The sequence below is a fragment of the Tachypleus tridentatus genome, chromosome 4, assembly GCF_004210375.1.
Source record: "Tachypleus tridentatus isolate NWPU-2018 chromosome 4, ASM421037v1, whole genome shotgun sequence".
Taxonomy (NCBI): domain Eukaryota; kingdom Metazoa; phylum Arthropoda; class Merostomata; order Xiphosura; family Limulidae; genus Tachypleus; species Tachypleus tridentatus.
The window spans coordinates 20,205,924-20,225,017 of NC_134828.1; the positions used below are offsets into that span (position 1 = coordinate 20,205,924).

At 31.7% G+C, this 19,094-nt stretch overlaps 1 protein-coding gene across 4 annotated transcripts in view; it reads left to right on the top strand.

Moving 5' to 3' along the window:
• The first annotated feature begins 1,687 nt into the window (after positions 1–1,687).
• Positions 1,688–19,094, top strand: part of LOC143248632 (serine/threonine-protein kinase ATR-like) — a 239,498-nt gene continuing 222,091 nt past the window's right edge. For 2 of the 4 annotated variants that reach the window (XM_076497147.1, XM_076497148.1), the window contains exon 1: positions 1,688–1,804. Coding sequence is in view for 2 of the 4 variants with exons in the window: in XM_076497146.1 (XP_076353261.1) it covers positions 1,739–1,804 (66 nt within the window). In the remaining 2 variants the exon portion in view is untranslated. The remainder of the gene's footprint in view (positions 1,805–19,094) is intronic. The other 2 variants (XM_076497146.1, XM_076497149.1) reach the window with 1 other exon arrangement.

Consider the following 19,094-nt stretch of genomic DNA (forward strand, 5'->3'; position numbering starts at 1 on the left):
TTACTGGTAAAGAATAGCCCAAGAGTTAGTGGTGAGAGCTTCCAATAGTTGCTGCTTGAAATTAGGAATGGTAGTAAATACACTGGTAGGTTTTCCATAAACAAATGGACCAACTACTTGTATTTTTATACTTTCCCTAATGTAAGATAAAGTTATAAATACCAAAACTTTAATTTTACATGCTGATTTGATTGTATTCAAATTTTTATGTTATTTTATTTTAAATTTAGGATACTTGAAGAGTATCTCAGATATTAAATTTTTACTTCAGTAAATATGATGTATTATTGTATTTCTTTCCATTGATTTTTGACTACAGTGCATTTGAGTAACTGCATAACTGTAAGTACAACACTAAAATCTCCTATATTGTTATAAATATGCTTTAGAATATCTAAAACAATACTAGAAGTAAATAAGTGTACACAGTATTGTTGCAGCAAATGACAGTAGATGAAAAAAAAAAAAAAAGAGGTATCTAGTATTCCATTTACCATGCACATGTGCTTTTTGCTTAGATATTAGGCATATGTCACTGTTTGCATATTAATTTAGTTAATATGAACAAATATTACTTTGGAAAAGAACAATTTTGATATTTTTAAAAAGGTAACTGTTTTGTTGAAAATGCTATTTTAAAATACTTTTTTTAATTTCATTTTTTAAGGCTAGTATGACTGTTGCATTAGTTTTTATCTACCTAAGTAACTTACTGAGTGGAGGAAAAAAATCCCCAAAAATAAGTGTTAAATATAAACTAATATAAGATAGTTTGAAAGATATTAAATGAATCCTTCTGATAAAAAACAAAATTGGCTTGCTTGTAATTTTGGTGTAGTGAAAAACTTTTTTATATATGTACTTTTTCAAGTCCAATTCTGGTAAAACTGACCATTGATTCAATTGTTTATGATGACTGAAAGTTATGAAAAACCAATATGCTAAAGGATATCTTTATTCCATGCTTTTTTTTTTTATCGCTCAGGATGCATGTTTGTCTCTTCTGGCAAATGTTGAGAGACATTGGGTAAAACATTTACATGTGTATAAAATAAAACTTTCTGGTTAATTATAAAATAATTTAAGAAGACATGAAAACGAGATTTAAAATCTGCATGAGTTTCAATTATTTTTTAAATAATTTGTTTTTAATTTCAAAAGCTCTGAATTTATAAAAGTATAACATAAAAATAAAATACTTAGCTTTATTGAAACCACATAAAGTGTGCAAAGTTCAAGTTAAACAATATCAACAAATAAGGTGTTTTTTTTGCAGTAGAGTAAAACAGCAGAAGTGTATTGAGTCAGTGCACCTAGATATTTAAGGGTTAAAGTAGTTGAATGAAAAGGTTCATGAACTGGAAAATGTACTTCTTTAAGAAACAGTAGCAGTCTTTTCATCACATTTTGAGCTGTAGCATTTTAGAAGTTAAAGAAATGACATATTTCACAAGAAAATTGTTTATGGAGAATTATATATATGTAAAAAACCAGCTGTTTTTTACATATATAATTTTCTCTACAAGTGAGTTTTTTCATTTTAACGGATGTTTATGGAAAACTTAATATTAAATTCATTAATATAATGACATTATTAGTTCTTACATTAGAACAAAATGATTTTTTACAAAAGGAGTTAATGTACTTGTAATTATGAATAAGAAAATTTCAGTGTATATTTTTTCTATTAAGATTTCAAGAGAATACTTGCAGAAATTCCTCATGGAAATCTCCAGGAATGAATGCAGTTGATAAGAAAATTTGTGAGTTAACTGAAAAAGCTTGTGAAAAGATGAAAACAGAGGTTTGTATTGTAAATGTGATTACACTTTTTTGATTTACATTGTGTTTCAAAGTGAAATGTGATTACTTACGTGTGTAAATCAGGATGTTGTGTTAGATTTAAATAAACATGCTCTTGAAGTAATTCAAGATGATACTAGTTAAGATTTGCTGTTTAAAAATGCTATGTTATTTGACAAAACTAGTAATGTTTAGAAAGTCCACTCAAAAAAATTTGACTTTAATAAGATAAGTGTGATTCTATTTTCTGTCAAGATACATATTTTAGTCCAATATTCGTTATTTTACTCTAACATTACCACACTTTGTTAATAAGGAGGTAAATTATGTATAGACATTATCAATACTTTTTAGACATGTCAAATATCTCTCCCAACTAGGCAAGGATGTAACTCTACAAATCTGCTTACAGAAAACAAATGCTTTAGTTAACTAAGTTGTTCTGTTTTAAAAGCTTCAATAATTCCAAGAAAACAAAGGTTTAGAGCATTCCAAACCTGATAACTTGTTTAAATCAGCTATGTTATAAAAAGCTTTGTTGGTGTGAACAGTAACTGATTTCAGTTTACACTTTTTATCATTATTTTTATTTAACTTGTAGTTTAATAGATGTGCTTGATATTTATGGAGATGATCAACTTGAAACAAGTTTATCATGTGAGGTTCTAAGTGATAAAGTAGACACATATCAGGGTTCAAAATTTTCTATCTAAAGCTGGACATGTCCTTTAAAAAATGTTTGACCGGCACTTTCCCATCTATCACTGGACATAGTCACTGGTGGTCATATTCCTAACATATCAGACACAAATACATCCTCCCTCAAAACTAAGTGAGGCAAAAGTTGTGTATGCACAGCCCAAAGATTTTGCTTAAAAGTATATTCTATAATGAGTGGGAAAATTTGAGATTTAATGTAAGAATAAAACCAAACAAATTTTAAACAACGGTCGTGAATGCTCACAAAATGTGCTTTTTAGATCGCATTATCCGTGCCATCCCGGATAGTCACGTCACTACCAAACGTTCACGACAATCTGACCATGGCATCTGATAGTATAAAAACGGGAAAGTCTCACAAACTATTTCAGTTTGGCTTCACGAGCAAGACTAATGAATCAGAATACAATATTATGGAACCCCGAGTGAAAAAACCCAAGATTGTTGATCCAAGCCCAAGTGTTAAAGCAAAAACTGTTACTGCTAGTATTGGCCCTAAGCCTACTCGTCGTTTCCAGGATGAATGGAATAGAGGCTGACCATGGCTGGAATATAATAACACTACTGGACTGATGTTTTGCTCAATTTGTCAGGAATATGACCAAAGTAGTGGAAGGCAGAAGAACACCTTCATAACATGATCTTCCAACCTGAGATCAAGTGATGTTAAGGAGCAACATCCCTATCTTTATATCATCAGAAATTTCATTTAATTACTGTTGTTGGACAGGTTTATTTTAAACAAACGTAAGAAGTTTTACCAGTGTCACTGTATGACACTTATGTGCTTAATTTTTGGTAGTATATATTTGAGTTTTCATGTTTAAAACCTGGACACTTTTTTTTCATAAAACAAAAAATCTAGAACTTTACAACTGCTCAAAATTCATTAAATACATAAAGAGAACTTTTATATCTAAAACTAATTTTCTCATTTATTTTAGGCATTAGGAAGCTTAAATTCTATTATGGAGCTAATGGGTCCAAAGCACATTACTGCAGTGAGGATGAAAGTGATGGCTACTCTAAAGATAGCTATTCATTTTACTGAGGAAGATTTCCCTCAAATTTGTACTCAAGCCTGGAACACTTTTGTTCATAAGTATATTTTCTTTACTTTGCAATTGCAAGAAAAGTAACTTTTAATTAATCTACTTATCTAATGAAATTTCTTAACTTAAACACATTTTTTTATAATTTTATTGATTCCATAGGGTCTTGAAAATGGTAAAAGTGTAGAAAACTCTAAAAACAATTTTGAAAATAATATTCTTTCATTGTGTCTAATATTTTATAAATATTTCTTTAATAACGTCTACATTGATTTGATGTGGTTTGTTGTCTTAAGTGTTTATGATCTTTGTAGACTTATTTTTCACATCTATTGGGAGTGTGTACTCGTGATTAGTCAGTATTGCATTGCATTGTGCAGGGAATAATATGACTTTTATTAACCCTTTTCAGATGAGTCACATGTCAAAGGCCATGTTATTACATTTATTAAGTTGCATTCAAAATTTTATTGAAATACAGTTTTATGAATTTATCTCTATTTCTGGTATCAAACTGTAGATTATAATTCAAATTTTGATATTATACAGTATTTAATTTTGTAGTTTAAAAGTAAGTATTAAACAAATACACCAAAACTTCAATTTTTATATGTTTTGTGTTGTGTTGAATGTAGCACTGGTTCAAATTAAATGCTTGTGATGTAAAAACACAACATCTGTAGATGTACCAACTAGGAACTCAAATGGATAAGCTGAAATAAAAAAAAACAACACTTTTATCCTTTTAATTTTCTAAACTATAACAATATTTGTTGAATCTTATCTTTTCATTTTGAGAAATGGTCTTGTATATACATTTACTTCTATATATGATCTGAAAAAACAATCAGAAGCTCAGAATATTTTTTTAATGATTTTCCTAGCCATTTTCAAATGTGATGGTGTCCTCTCTTTCTTTCGAAACAAACCTTCATGCTGCTAATTTGAGTCTTTAGCCTGTTCTAGATTTCCTGTTTTATTTCATACAAATACAGTTTAGTTTTTAAACTTGATAAATTATAATGGAATTCTATGTTATCAGTATAGTAATTTATAACTGTTTGATTGTTCTAATGTACATATAAAATATCAAAAAGAAAATTTTGTTTCATAACCTCCACATGGGACATTTCTGAAGGCTTAGCAAGCTAAGACAAACAGCAATGAGGACATAGGTTGTAACTAAAACTGATAATTGTTTGCTTACTTTGTTATTTACTGCTCTACATTTTGAGATAAATTAGTTTAAGAAAATTTGTTTTTAAATAGTAATGTTCTATATAAATATACAATTTATAATAATTGTATATGACTGTATTTTACCAAATACTAGTCCACTAAAATGCAGATGATATAGGTCACTTTGTAAAACCTAAAGGTCAGTTTTATATTATTGGATACATTAACATTAGCAAACATGCACTGTGGCATTGTAACTTCTGAATTGTTAGCCAAACAGGCTGAAAAGTCAATATTATGAAAATAGTAAATCTATATAAATGTATAATGTCATGAGATTTAAGCAGTTGTGTCTAAACATTTATGTTTTGTAATCTGTAGTCATTCTTGAGTAAAAAAAAAGCATAATTTATATTGGTTTTGTATTTTTATATGGTGATTACGAAATTGGTCAAATCGACTGAATCCATGTAGAAATTCGTTAATGGACATGAAATAAAATATTTCTTCTTAAGAAACATTTGATAAAGCTAACTAGATGTTATAAAGACTTCTCATGTGAAATTTTAATTTAGAAGTTAATTGAATTTTGATATGTATCAAATTTATGATATTTGCTAACAAAATTGATACACACAATTTTCTTAACACAAATATATTTTAATATACAAACAACAACAAAAACAATAACTACGGTTTGTGATAGTAGTATTGCAAATATTAGTCAATATACAAGAATTTTTAAAAACTTATAAACTATACTGACTTTTCTATCTGTCTAGAACTGAATATTGTATTGACAGTCCAGGTCCATGCAAATTAATTTTGAGTTGATATTGTTACACTTTGCTTAAGCTAGCCAGTTGTTTATTTTTGGATGGCTTGACACTGCTTACAAGCTGACTTTTTATCAACAAAGATATTCAATGTCTGAAGTTAATTTACTGAAGTTGAATGATTTGTAGTGGTTGAAATCTGTAAACTTTCCTGGCGATCTTAAATGTAAAAAATCTGTCTTTTTAGTTATGTATGAAGGTTAGGATCAGTCTACTTATCTCGTTGTCATAATGTGAAGGTAAGATTCCATCTGTCTATCTCATCTCTTCAGTAACTATTAACTCATTTGACCCATGTATTCTTCACTGACCATGACACAAAGTTTTAGTGTCTTACATTCAATATTTTATTAAACTAATTTTTGTTTATGTTGTACCAATTAATGTAGCATATAAGCTTAGCTAATAATCCATGCTTTAACAGTATACGTTTTAAGCTCCTACTTTTACAAGACAATGTTAACTCAAATTCTGAATTTCCCTTAGTATGACACACATTATGTATTTTTGCTAAGTATCTTGTCATCTTTATTTTTTTCACAATTCTTTGAAAAATTAAGAAATTAAACATTCGTTACTCACTATACAATTGTTATTGCTCAGGCAAACCATATTTTTTATTGTCTTCAATTTTGCATGATAACAGAGATATAAATAGAAAACCCCTTTTACCACACCTACCTGTCACACCCTCTCTTTCAAGATATGTTAATAGTTCTCTGGTACATTTAACTACATACTACCTATAAACAATAGGAAATTAAGGTTTTTATGTGTCAAATGATATATTACATTCTGTTCTTAACAGGTATATGTAAATTTCAGGTTTTTATTTACAGTTACCAGGTCGGCCAAAATGACTGATCGCATTTTGAGTTAGGGTAGAGAAAATAACAGATGAAATGTAAATAGTTACTGGAAACAAACATTTAAAATGTCTATAAAAGGTTTTGGGGATGACACAAAGGAAATTTGGAATTTTTGAGATTGAGAAAAGTATTTTTAATCTCAACATAAAAATTACTTTGCAAATGGAGTGATCCATATATTCACTGACAAATCTTTACTCTAGTTTATTGAAAATACTTCACTAAAAATATTTTTCTTGTTTGTGTAACACTTATAACATTAACTGAAAGCTGCCAAACTATGGGAAGATATGCACACTATTATTTAAGGTTAGAAGTATTATGTCAAAAGAGATTTTAAATGAGTTCAAAGAGGTCACATGGTTGGTCAAATTGACCGAGCCCATGTTGAAAGAGTTAAAAGTTAAGAATCTATAACATATTTTAGGACCAAAATAGAAATTGTCCATTTTTTGTTATCAGTTCTCACTCAAAATCTGGTTTTCATAAGTGCTGTTTATGTGCATTACATGTTTATGTTTTTGTTTTAGTTTTTTATTAGCATATTTATAATATGGCATCCTAATTTCAGTTTTCATAAAATATCATGGTTTTAGGGATTTGGTCATAGTTGCATGTTCAGGCATATGAAAGTATGACTAATCATTAAAAAATTATATAATACAGAATTTAACCTTTTGTTTCTTTGTGTCAGTGTGGAATTGCAATCTCTTGGATCCCTTCTTAACCAGGTGATGACTGCTTTACTGCCCCTTCTTCAGTTTCACCCACAAGGAGTTGCTACTATATTCCACTTTTTAGTTGTTGAAAACAGGTATGTATGAAGTTCATATTTATTTATGTTATTCTTTTTACAACTTTAGATTACTGGTTAATATGCTTGACTTTTTCATATGCCTGTCCACCATTTATTACTAGAAATAAAAATCATGCTTTACACTTTGAGGCTGTGCATGCATTGTAAGCATGACAACCAAATCATACTGAGTAGTCAGACAAGAGTTGGCAGTGGATTTTGATAACTAGTTGTTTTTCCTCAAAATTGTCAGTTAAAATTGTGGGTGTCTAGTGCAGATGGCCAATGAATAAGTTTCTGTGAATATCTTAAAACAAAAACAAAGCATCTGTGTTAGAGACACAAATAAAGATCAACATTTTTGTAGGTGCAGTTGAAGCTTTCATAAATATATTAATGTTTTTTGTACTAAAACACTTTTAGTAATACACATTATGAAAATATAATATTGATGATACATCTACTAGTGCACTTTACCTTTGAGGATCATATTCTGTTATATCTTTATAAGATAAATGTTTAATATTCTCTCTTTCTTCTATGATAGAGCAATTCTGTACAAACATTTTTTTTATATCTAATAAAAGAGCATTTAACTGATAGTTGGTATGAATTAATAACAGATCTGCACTTTAGAGCAGTGTACGATTGCTTAAAAATTTAATGCTAGATATTATATTAAATTTTTATAGTAAAGAGCAATTTCCTGTTGATCTGATGATTGTTCAGAATCATGGTGAGGTAAACAATTCTTGTCACATACTTGAAAGTAAAGAGCACTCTCACTCTCTATTAATGTTAGAGGACCTTTTACATCTTTCAGAGTCAAATACACTCGCAAAGATCTGATTTACAGGTCCTGTTGCATCCTTTAGAACAAAGTTCCTCTTACATTTTTTCTGAGCCACAAACAATTTCATGAAGATGTAATAATATAAACCCTACTGCATCTTTCAGAGCAAAAAACATTTTAATGAGGATATTATGCTATGTATCCCATTGCATCCTTTTACCCTATCCACTGAGGTATTTTTACAGTGCATAACACGAGGGTTTAGTGTCACACATTAAAATGTTTATTAAATAACTTTATGGTTATGTTATACCAATTAGAATAGCATAAAATATTAGCTAATAATCTATATTTTAATAGCATATAAGTTTTAAGTTCTTAACTCTATAAAGTAATATTTGAAAAATACAGAATTTTTCCTATCCTGTCATCATCCTTTAAAAAGTATGAAATTGTACATAAACTATTCTCCATAAAATTGTCATTGCTCAGGTAAACCACTTTTATTATAGTCCTCAACGTTGTTTGGTTACAGAGTTATCAAATATAAAATCAGACCCATTCTGCCACACCCACCCATCACATCTTTTCTTTCATAATTCATTACTAGTTCACTCATACATTTAATTATATATTACCTATAACCAGCAGACACTCAAGGTTTTTCATCTATCAAATGCCGTGTTGTATAACATTCTATTCTGAACAGTTAAATGTCAGTTTCTCTCAGAGTATGAACAATGTTCCTCTAAGAAATTTAATGACTAGCTTGGATTAATTTGTAATGACCATTGTTCTAGTCAGAAAGCCAGAAAAATTTTGAGGGGTAATGGAATTTGTATACTTTTTGTATGTTATTAGTTTATATTGTTTGGAGTAGTATTTAATTAAATAAAACTCATTAATTGCAATACAATGAATAAATAGTATACAAAAATTAGGGTTAACTCTCTTTAACAACCGAGAGCAAACAAAAAAATATTTGTGATGTATTTTATTTCTTGTTTTCATGGTTATTTTTTATGTATAATAAAATAAAGATGCTTCTTGAGGTTCACATGTAAGCTGCTTTTACTAGCTTTAGTAGCTCGTTGGTAATGTAATTCAATAGCATAATGGAGCTGCACATTCCCGGAGTTATTTACAACTTATAAGTATCCAGAGAGTAGTAAGTCATGTCTCAAAAATCAATAAAACAATTAAATTTAAATATAAATAAATGCATATTGTTACAAACCTAAAGCTAATTAGGATAAACAAATGGGTTGTTATATTACTATACGAAGTCATTATAGAAATTAAAGTAGGTAATTCAGATTTTATTTTATTTTTATGGTTGCACAGTTAATCGTAATTACCAATCTCATTTTGAAGTGGGTTAGAGAAATAATATACATATATTATCAAATTTTGTTAAAAGATACAGTTTCAAATGTATTTAGGAAGTCTTAGGGATTAAATAAAGGAATGTTGAGACTTTGAGATAAGGAAAAGTATTTTTAATTTAGATGTGAAAATTACTTGACACACGGACTTTAAAAATAAAAAAATACTCAATATACTTATGGACAAATATTTATTTTATTTTATTTGAAATACTTCTAAAAATATGATATATTTGTATGTTAAAGACTTACAATATAAAATTAAACACTGCCATATTTTGTGAAGATATACACACTATATTGAAAGTTAAAAGTATTTAATCTAAGAAGATTTTAAACAAGTACAAAGAGGTCACATGGTTGGTCATATAAATCGACCCTATTTCACTCCTGGTGTCCTTTACTGCACATGATACAAAGTTTTAGTGTCTTACATTCAAACTTTTACTAAACTGCTTTTTGTTTATGATACAACAATTATTATAACATAAGAACTTGACTAGTAATCCATATTTTAATAGTATGTAAGTTTTAAGTTCTTAATTCTACAAGGTAATATTAAAACATCCTGAATTTTCCTAAGTATTCTTCCTTCTCTTCTGTTTTACCCACCACCCCTTGAAAAAGTACAAAATTAAGCTTAAAGTACTTACTATAAAATTGTTGTTTCTCTCACTAACGGCTCGGCATGGCCAAGCGTGTTAAGGCGTGCGACTCGTAATCTGAGGGTCGTGGGTTCGCATCCCATTCGCACCAAACATGCTCGCCCTTTCAGCCGTGGGGGCGTTATAATGTGACAGTCAATCCCACTATTCGTTGGTAAAAGAGTAGCCCAAGAGTTGGCAGTGGGTGACGATGACTAGCTGCCTTCCCTCTAGTCTTACACCGCTAAATTAGGGATGGCTAGCACAGATAGCCCTCAAGTAGCTTTGTGCGAAATTCTAAAACAAATCTCTCACTAACTGTGATTGTTGCTACTTTCAATTTTATTTGGTTACAGAGCTATCAAATAGAAAATCAGATCCTCCCTTGCCATCTGTCACATCCTCCTTTTCAGAATTTGTTACTAATTCTCTCTTACATTTAATTACATATTACTTGTAGATAGTAGAAAGTCAAGCTTTTCTTTTGTCAATTGATGTGTTAAATTATGTTTTGATTAGGTTGGCATGAATTTCACTTATAATACAACTTTGGTTCCCACAGGAATCACAATGACTAGCTTGGATAAAATTGTAAAGTCTCTTGTCGCATAATTAATCTGTGATCTTCAGTATATTATTTAAATAAATAATAATTGTTTAGTGCATTACTACCATTAGTATAAAAAACAGGCTTAAGTTTCACTGACAATCAACAGCAAGAAACAAGAAGTTTTGGTAAATACTTTATTTCTTGATTTTCATGTTTGTTTGTTATTTATTATTATAAAAGTAACTAAAATATAAAAGTAGGGATCTTTTTAGGTTAGTAAAGACTAAATTAGATAAAATAAATAATATGATAAAAGTGTTTCACAAGGCACCCAAATGAACTGCATGTGCTCCAAGTGATTTAAACCTTATAATGGCACAGATAGTAGCTAGAAAAGGTTCAAAGTGCAAGAAAACAAAATTTGATTATAAATGTATGTGCACTATTATGAGCTTAAAACTACATCAGATAAACAAAAGTAGTTTCATGTTACAATTCTAAGAATAAAAGAGGGTAATTTAGTTTTATTTAATGGTGGTTAGAGATTAATCGAACTGACTGATCTGGTTTAAAGATAGGGTAGAGAAAATGAAAGGTGAAATATGAAGTTTTCTGGGAAAAACATTTGAAATGTATTTAAGTGGTTTTATAAATTGCACAAAGGAATACTGAAACTTTTTTGGAGGAGAAAAAATATTTTTAATCTTTACACACTGCATCCTCAAAACAAATACATTATATATTTACAGACAAACCTTTATTGTAGTTTGTTAAAAATACTTCAAAAAATATGATTTTGTTGTGTGTGAAAGACTTGTAATGTTAACTGAAAGACTACCAAGTTTTCTTAAGACTTGAAATGAGTACAAAGAGGTCATGTGTTTGGTCATTTTAACTGAATTCATGATGAGAGGGTTAAATTCAAAAGCACTTTAATGAAATCATAACATTACAAGTCCCATTACAACTTTCTGAGCCAAGGAAAGTTCCATGAAGATATAATAATGAAGAGCCTGCTGCTTCTTTCAAGGGCAATGACCTTTTCATGACTATCTGATATCTGTAATATCATTATTTTATTATCTGTAAAATAATTATTTTAGAACCAAAAATAATTTCATGACTATTTGACATTATAGGTCTTGTTATATCATTTAGAACCAAGAACACTTTCATGACTATTACAGGTCTTTTTGCATCGTTTAGAACCAAAAACACTTTTATGACTACCTAATATTACAGGTCTTGTAACATTTAGAGCTGAGAAAACTTTCATGGTGATGCAATGTTACAGGTCTACCAAAGGTGTTCAAACTCAAAATTATTTTCATCAGGATTGTGTCCTTTTGAATTTACCACTTTCATAGTAATTTGATGTTGTAGGTTCTTTCATTTTAAGAACACTCTTGATATGTTGTAACTGTAAAGGCCTATTTACATCCTTCCAAGTCCAGAACACTTTCTGGTTGATCCTTTTGCATTTTTTGAAGTGAAGAATATTTATGCTTTTATTTATACAGTGAAGAACAGATACTATTAAAGTCGTATTCAATGAATAATATTTGTAAAAATTATTAATTTAAAAGAGTGGAATAGAGATCATCAAAATAGTACAGCCTTGATATTGATGAATCTTCTGTCCAGCTGAAGGAAGTGATAAAAGACACCAATAAGAACTACATATAATCACATTCTGTTCTCATTTATAAAATCACACATTTCTCTTCACTAATTCACCAACTTGTGACAACTGCTGCAGCCCTTCCAGGTAGCACCTCTGAAGTGGAGTGTATCTCCTCCAATGTGCACAGCACAGTCACGGACACAAAACACTACACCCACCTTAAATGAAGTTGATATGAGGAATAAGAATGACTAGGGCTATTTTTTATAACATTAATCCACAACTGTTTGCAGGACCATGAGCAGTGATTTCCTGGTTAATAAAAAACATGATCAGTAACAAAAAGTTGGATGTGTTTATTGTTATTACTTAGTAAAATCTACATATACATCTATACTAATAATGAAATTAACTTTGACATGTGATTCAAAAGCATGCATGTAAAGTAAAGTCAGCTGGATTTTGTTCCTCTTGCACAAAATAGTAAAAGTGTTTTATTTTTGCATCCCTCACATTTAGTTATCTTAAATCAACAAGTAAAGTATAGTGTCCCCTCCCTAGTGCAAAGAAAATGGCTTTACAGAACAGAAGAACCAAATCTTGTATTGTACTCTTAGACTTTGAGAGAAGGATGAACCCACCATAAATGTTTCCCTAACTCATGGATTGTGTTTTAAATAATAGATATTATTGTATAAGAAAATTTAAAGGCTGAACACTATGTGCTTGGTGTGATTCTTTTGTGTGGTAAGGGGTCTTACCAGGAAAGGTTCCATATTTTTAGTTTACTTTCTGTAGATGGGTGGCCTTATGGTGACCCCTTCCAGGATTAACCTGAGAACCAGTTTTGGACGTTTTCAACAGGTGTTGTGGACATTGTGTCAGATGTTGGTGTTCGGGTATGATGTTCATGAAACCCTGGTGTAGCTGCAATGTCCTTGTTTAGCATTGTAACATGTAGCCTCATAGGACTCCATTGTGGGCAGGGTCAATGGGTAGTAAATCTTCCTCTCACTCTTATGAATTCCATAATCCTTGAAAATCACCACAACCATCAGATCTTGTAGCACAATTTTTAATCCTTCATTCTTTATCTGATTAATCCTTAGGGCATATGTCTCCCTTTTCATTTAAAAGGGATTAAAGTGGAATATTGGCTTTCCCAAGTCCATCAAGAAGCTATGTTTTGGGGACATCTTTGTGGAAATATCAACCCCAAAACACAGTGAACACCTCCTGAATTTTAAGGCCATTGGGGATATACCCATTGATGTTACTCCCCCCTTGCTACTGTGAATTCTTTACAAGGAGTAATTGTTGAGAGTAATTTGAAGAACATTCCTGAGTTGGAGATTCTTGCTTGTTTCCGCAACCAAGGAGTTTCTGTTGTGCAGCCATTTCTTCACTTGCAAGGACAGAATTATGCTGCCAACCAGTGTCATAATTTTGACATTTAAATTGTTACATCTGTCTGCCTTGACATCTACCTGAATTGTAAGGTGTGGGTATATTCCTAACCCTCTCTGATTTTTTCAGTGCCAGCAGTTTTGATTTCAAAGACATCACATCGTAGTTCTTTGACGTGCACTTTTTTGTGGTGGCAAAGACCACAATGCATATGAGTACAAACTGGAACCACATTGCATTAAAAGTAGTGGTTGTCACCTCTTTTACTTTTGTCCTTGTCTTAGGTGGGTGGAGGAGAAAGAGGTACAGTGTTTTAAAACAGTTGACAACATTTAGCTTGAAACTCAGAAATTATTTTTCCCCAACTCCATTTCAGACATATGCTTCTGCACTATGTACCACTGCTGCAGTGCGAGTGCAGAAAGATTTATTTTCCAACAATGTGAAGAGTATTTTGCCCTCTTTGGATAAGTGAATTGGCAAGTCAGTGTCTACTCCTCACTCTGTTCCCACCATTCTTTCCAGTGATTGCCCAGGTCCAGGTTTTTCAGCCCTGCTTCTGGCAATATGCTATTAAACTTTAATCCTTACCACAGCATTCCCTTGAGGTTCTATCTTCCTCAGTGAGCTGTGCTCTTTAGAATAGACAGTCTGCCACTCTTCTTTTTTAGCCTTCATATTCAGGTGCACTGGTAGAATTGGGTGTGCCATTGGATGTCATTGCTGTTTCCACTGATCAGCCCATACTGCAATAGCTTATTATCATTCCCACTTGTTTATCTTTCTTTGAGTCATCTGAGGAAGGCAGATATTTCCAATTGAATGTACTATCTCTTTAATAAATATCTTTCAAACCATTCTTCTATTCCTATTTATGCATATGGTTTAAAGTACGGTGTCTCTGTACAACCTGCCAAGGTTTTTCTCCAAATGATTGAGAGGGGGAAGTTGTCCTTACTAGGTTATGCATTGGTCACAGCTTTTTAACTCATTATTTTCTTTCATCTGCGACTGAGCCACCAATTTGTGGCCTTTGTAACACTCAAGTCACAATAAACCAAACTTATGATTGTAATGATGGCACTAACTAACTAAACTACCGTGGCAGGTGTTCAGTTTAGAGAGAGAGAAATCAGAAGAGTTCTCTCTCCAACTGGGGTGTTCAGGAACTTTGTAGTTCCTCTTCGTCCCCTTTCGTGGATTGTTATTAAGATTAAGTGGTGGTTTTTTTATTATTATTATTTTAATAAATTAATTATCGTTATTATTCTTGACTTTTTGGGTGGAGGCAAAGGCAGCAGTGGAAAGAAAGGCCGGGACCTGTCCCGAAAAGAAAAAAGTTGGGCAGATGTGAACGTGAATGTAATTCATTCAAATTCAGATCAAATCAAACGGCCCGATTCTGGGTCTGGCAAAAAGGTTGCCTAGGTTGGGATCTAGAAATCCAATGTCTGAAGATTTTGATGTGGGGAAACGGGAGTGCCCCAGAAAACCACTTTCACACGACAGGCGCCGAAAGTTTTGCCTGTCGTGTGCCCTGTACCTGAAAAAAAGGAATTCATGTTAATAACATAGATTTTATTTATTTAGATTCTTTGTTGAGTGGATTGTGATTCTTGAAATATGTTGTAAGGTGATATGTATTTTGTTGGTGCACTTGATAATTTGTGTAGTGATGCCGTTAGTTTGTTTCTATTTTCTGCTTTTAGATAATATTTCAGAGAAAGTTCTGTTATTCTATCTCTTATAGTTGGTAAATTACTAATTTGGTGTAGATAATTTGTTGGCGTAAAAGATGGTAAACTGAATGCGGATTTTAATATTTTGTTTTGTTGTACTTGGATTTTTTGGAGTGTGTTGTTTGACATATTGTATGTTACTTGACATCCGTACTCTATTAGTGGACGGATGTAAGCCTTGTATATTTGTATAATGGTGTTCGGTGCGCATTTCAATTGTTTACCGGTTATAGTCTTTAGATATGAAATCCTTTTTCTGATTGATGAGTGTATATTGTTTATGTGTTTTTTCCATGTTAGTTTTGTGTCGAAAGTGACGCCAAGGAATGTGATGTTTTGCTCATGTTAATGGTTGTGTTTCCAAGTGATAGTTTTATTTTTCTAGATTTTTCTTTGCTTCTTTAGTTTTCTATAGAAGGTGATTGCTTGTGTTTTTGTCGGATTTAACACGACCCTCCACTTGTTGCTCCATGTTGAGACGTTGTTTAGTGATTCTTGTACGCGAGACATGGCCATTACTGGGTTTCTTGAGGTGCTCCAGATTGCGATGTCGTCTGCGTATTGTGAATTGTGTGTGTATGTTAGATTTGGAAAAGGTATGTCACTGACGAAAATTATGTATAGAAGTGGAGAGAGGACTGATCCTTGGGGCACTCCTGCCGTTATATTAAATAATTTTGATATGGTTTTATTGACTTTTACTTGTGCTGTTCTATTGGTTAAAAAATTTGAAATCCATTTGACTATTGTAGGATTTATTTGTAGGTGATTTAGTTTGTATCTGATGGCGTTGTGCCAAACGCTGTCGAATGCTTTTGACATCTAGAAATACCCCGATGGTTACTTGATTGTTGTTGTAAGCTTTGTAGATTGATTCGGTGAGTCGTGTTAGGTGATCTGTTGTTTGTCTATTTTTCTGGAGGCATTTTGAGATTCTGGAAGGATGTTGTTTGATTCGCAAAAATGGAGGAGACGATTGGAGATAATTCTCTCCATCAGTTTGCCAAGACAGCTTAACAGACTGATGGGGCGGAAATTATCTGGATTTGTTCTGTTAGTTTGTTTCTTGGGGATCGTTGTTATGATGGCTTTTTTCCACGTGTCAGGGTAATACCCGGTCGCTAGTGAAATGTTCATGATGTTTGTGAGGTGTTGTAGTAGGAGAGTGGAACTTTTTTTGAGAATAATATTTGGTATTTGGTCATGTCCGGGGGAAGTGTTCTTCAAGTTTTTGATATTAATCTTTAGTTCGGATATGGTTATTTTTCTATTGATTGAATTTGAGTATGCTTCTAGTGTCTCTCCGGGAAATCCTGGTGAGAATGGAGCTTGGTTTGTATTTATGTAGTTGTTGACATGGTGTTGGTGTTGTGTGTCGAAATCTACTGAGTTTAAATCGCTCAAAGCGGATTTGTAATAGTCAGCTAATAAGTCAGCTTTCTCTTCGTCCGTCCTTGCGATTTTATTGTTGTGTGTGATGTGTTGTAGCATGTGATTTGTGTTTTGTCTGAAGCAATACTCTTGAATTTTTTCCAGAATTCTTTTGATTGTTCTTGGTTTTTCTAAGTTTTGCAGAAGTTATGCCAATTGTTTTCTCTGACTTTTTTAATTTCTTGTTTAATTTTTGTATTTGTTCTATTGATTTCTGTTTTAATGTGTGGATCGCGTGTGATGTAGTGTGTTCTGTCTTAATTGTCTGCGTTTGATTATTAGTGCGTGAATTTCTGGTGTTAGAGTCCATTGAATAAGTGATTGTTTTCTTTTTGATTAAGGAATTGTGTTTTTTATGGCTTTCTTTATGGCTTCTGTAATTTGATCAACATAGTTGTCTAGTTCTGCTTTGTTATTTACATGTTCGATTGGATGGGGTAGGTATGAGTCCAGAGAGGCATTAAAAGTGAGCCAGTCTGTTTCAGTGTAGGTGTATGCGGAAGGAGTCACGTACGCCACAGCAGGGTGGCGCGGGTGAATCATACATGACATGGGGAAGTGGTCACTGGTGATTTCATCATGCACTTTAAAGTTAGATATTCTGTTAACCATGTCCTTGGGTGCAATGATGAAATCGAGTACATCGTATGAGCCGTTAGCGGCTGAGAAGTGTGTAGGTGTATTGTCATTAATTAAGTGCATTTTATTGCTAGAGATAAAATTTTTTATGCACGATCCTCTGCGTGTGTCTCTGTTACCCCTTAATTCTGTGTGCGGTGAATTAAAATCTCCAATAATAATTGGTTTGGGTTTACGATTAACACATTTTTGAAGGAAGTTAATGTCGATATTTTTGGTTGGTGAGCAATATATGGCTAGAATCGGAATACTTAACCGGTTGTTAAAGTGGATATTACAAAAAATGGTCTCATTAATGTCATATTTGAAGGAATCTTCTATTGAGATTATTTGCGATATTTTTGTACTAAAGTAAGTTATTATACCTCTGTTGTTTTCTGAGTGAGGTATGCTGTGTGAGATGAATCCGGGGATTGTGGTGTTTTGTTTTTCTGTGCAAAGTGTTCCTGAAACGATGATTATGTTGGCGTTTATATGTTTGTTTATGTTGTATATTTCTATTCTTTTGTCTTTGAGATTTCCTTGGCAGTTGATGTGTAAGATTTTAATGTGTTGTATCATTGTGTTGTTTTATTTCCCTTGCGTGAATTTTGAGCGAAAGAAAATGATGGCACCATTTACTATATGCCTTAAGTATGGGTTTACCCTTGACATTGGAAATGGTAACACTGTCCGACTTCCTCATGTCTTTAACTTTTTATGGGCCATTTGCATTTTTAATTCTATTTAGATCTTTTGTACAAATTTTGGACATTGTTTTGTTTTAATTTAATTTATTTTTTTGCCTTTTATAAGACATTCCTTTTTCCTATTTTACTGCTTGTTTGGTGTAGATAGTCTAGTTGGTTTGTGCCAGTAAACACCAACCAACTGAACACAATGTAGAAATATCAAAGTTGTTTTGATTAACAAAGTTTCCATTTCTTTGTTAGGTGGAATTGCCATAATAAAATGAGAAAGTGCTTAACAGTCATGAAATACAATTATATAGAAACATCACAAAGTCTAAAATAGTGGTTATGTACATAATAATGTGAAGGAAGTTTTTCATGACAATATGACTGAATCTATTTTACTGAATTATTTTGCATGGTGATGTATTTTATGTTTAAGCAGTCAATCAGGTTTAAAAGCAATCCTTTGGCAAGTTGAAGTAATGTGTTCAATAAATACAAGTTGATTTTTGTTGCAAACTGCAGGTAAAGAACAGTATTTAGGGAAAAAGATGCAAGGCTCATATCACTTGTTATTGCACTGAAATTGAAAAAGTATAATTAAGGGAACATGAAGACTGAAGAATTCAGTAGTACTTATTCAGTAACCTGTTTCTATTGTTTTTTAGCTGTATTGGACTCACTGCAGTTTATTTATTGTATTCAGTGCAATTATTTTGTTACAAAATATAATAAACTTAGTTTATTGGAGTTCGTGTATCTGTTAAAATCAGTAAAATGTGTTGTTTTGCAAGACAGTAAGTACCCAGTCGTCTCTGTTTAATATAGGGACCATTTGTGAGTGCGATGACAGATCACTGCTTACATTTTAAATAACTGCTGACAAAATTTTTCTGATTCCCTCTTTGTCTTCTCTCTCTATTTTCTGTTCAGGTTAATTATTACAGATTCCA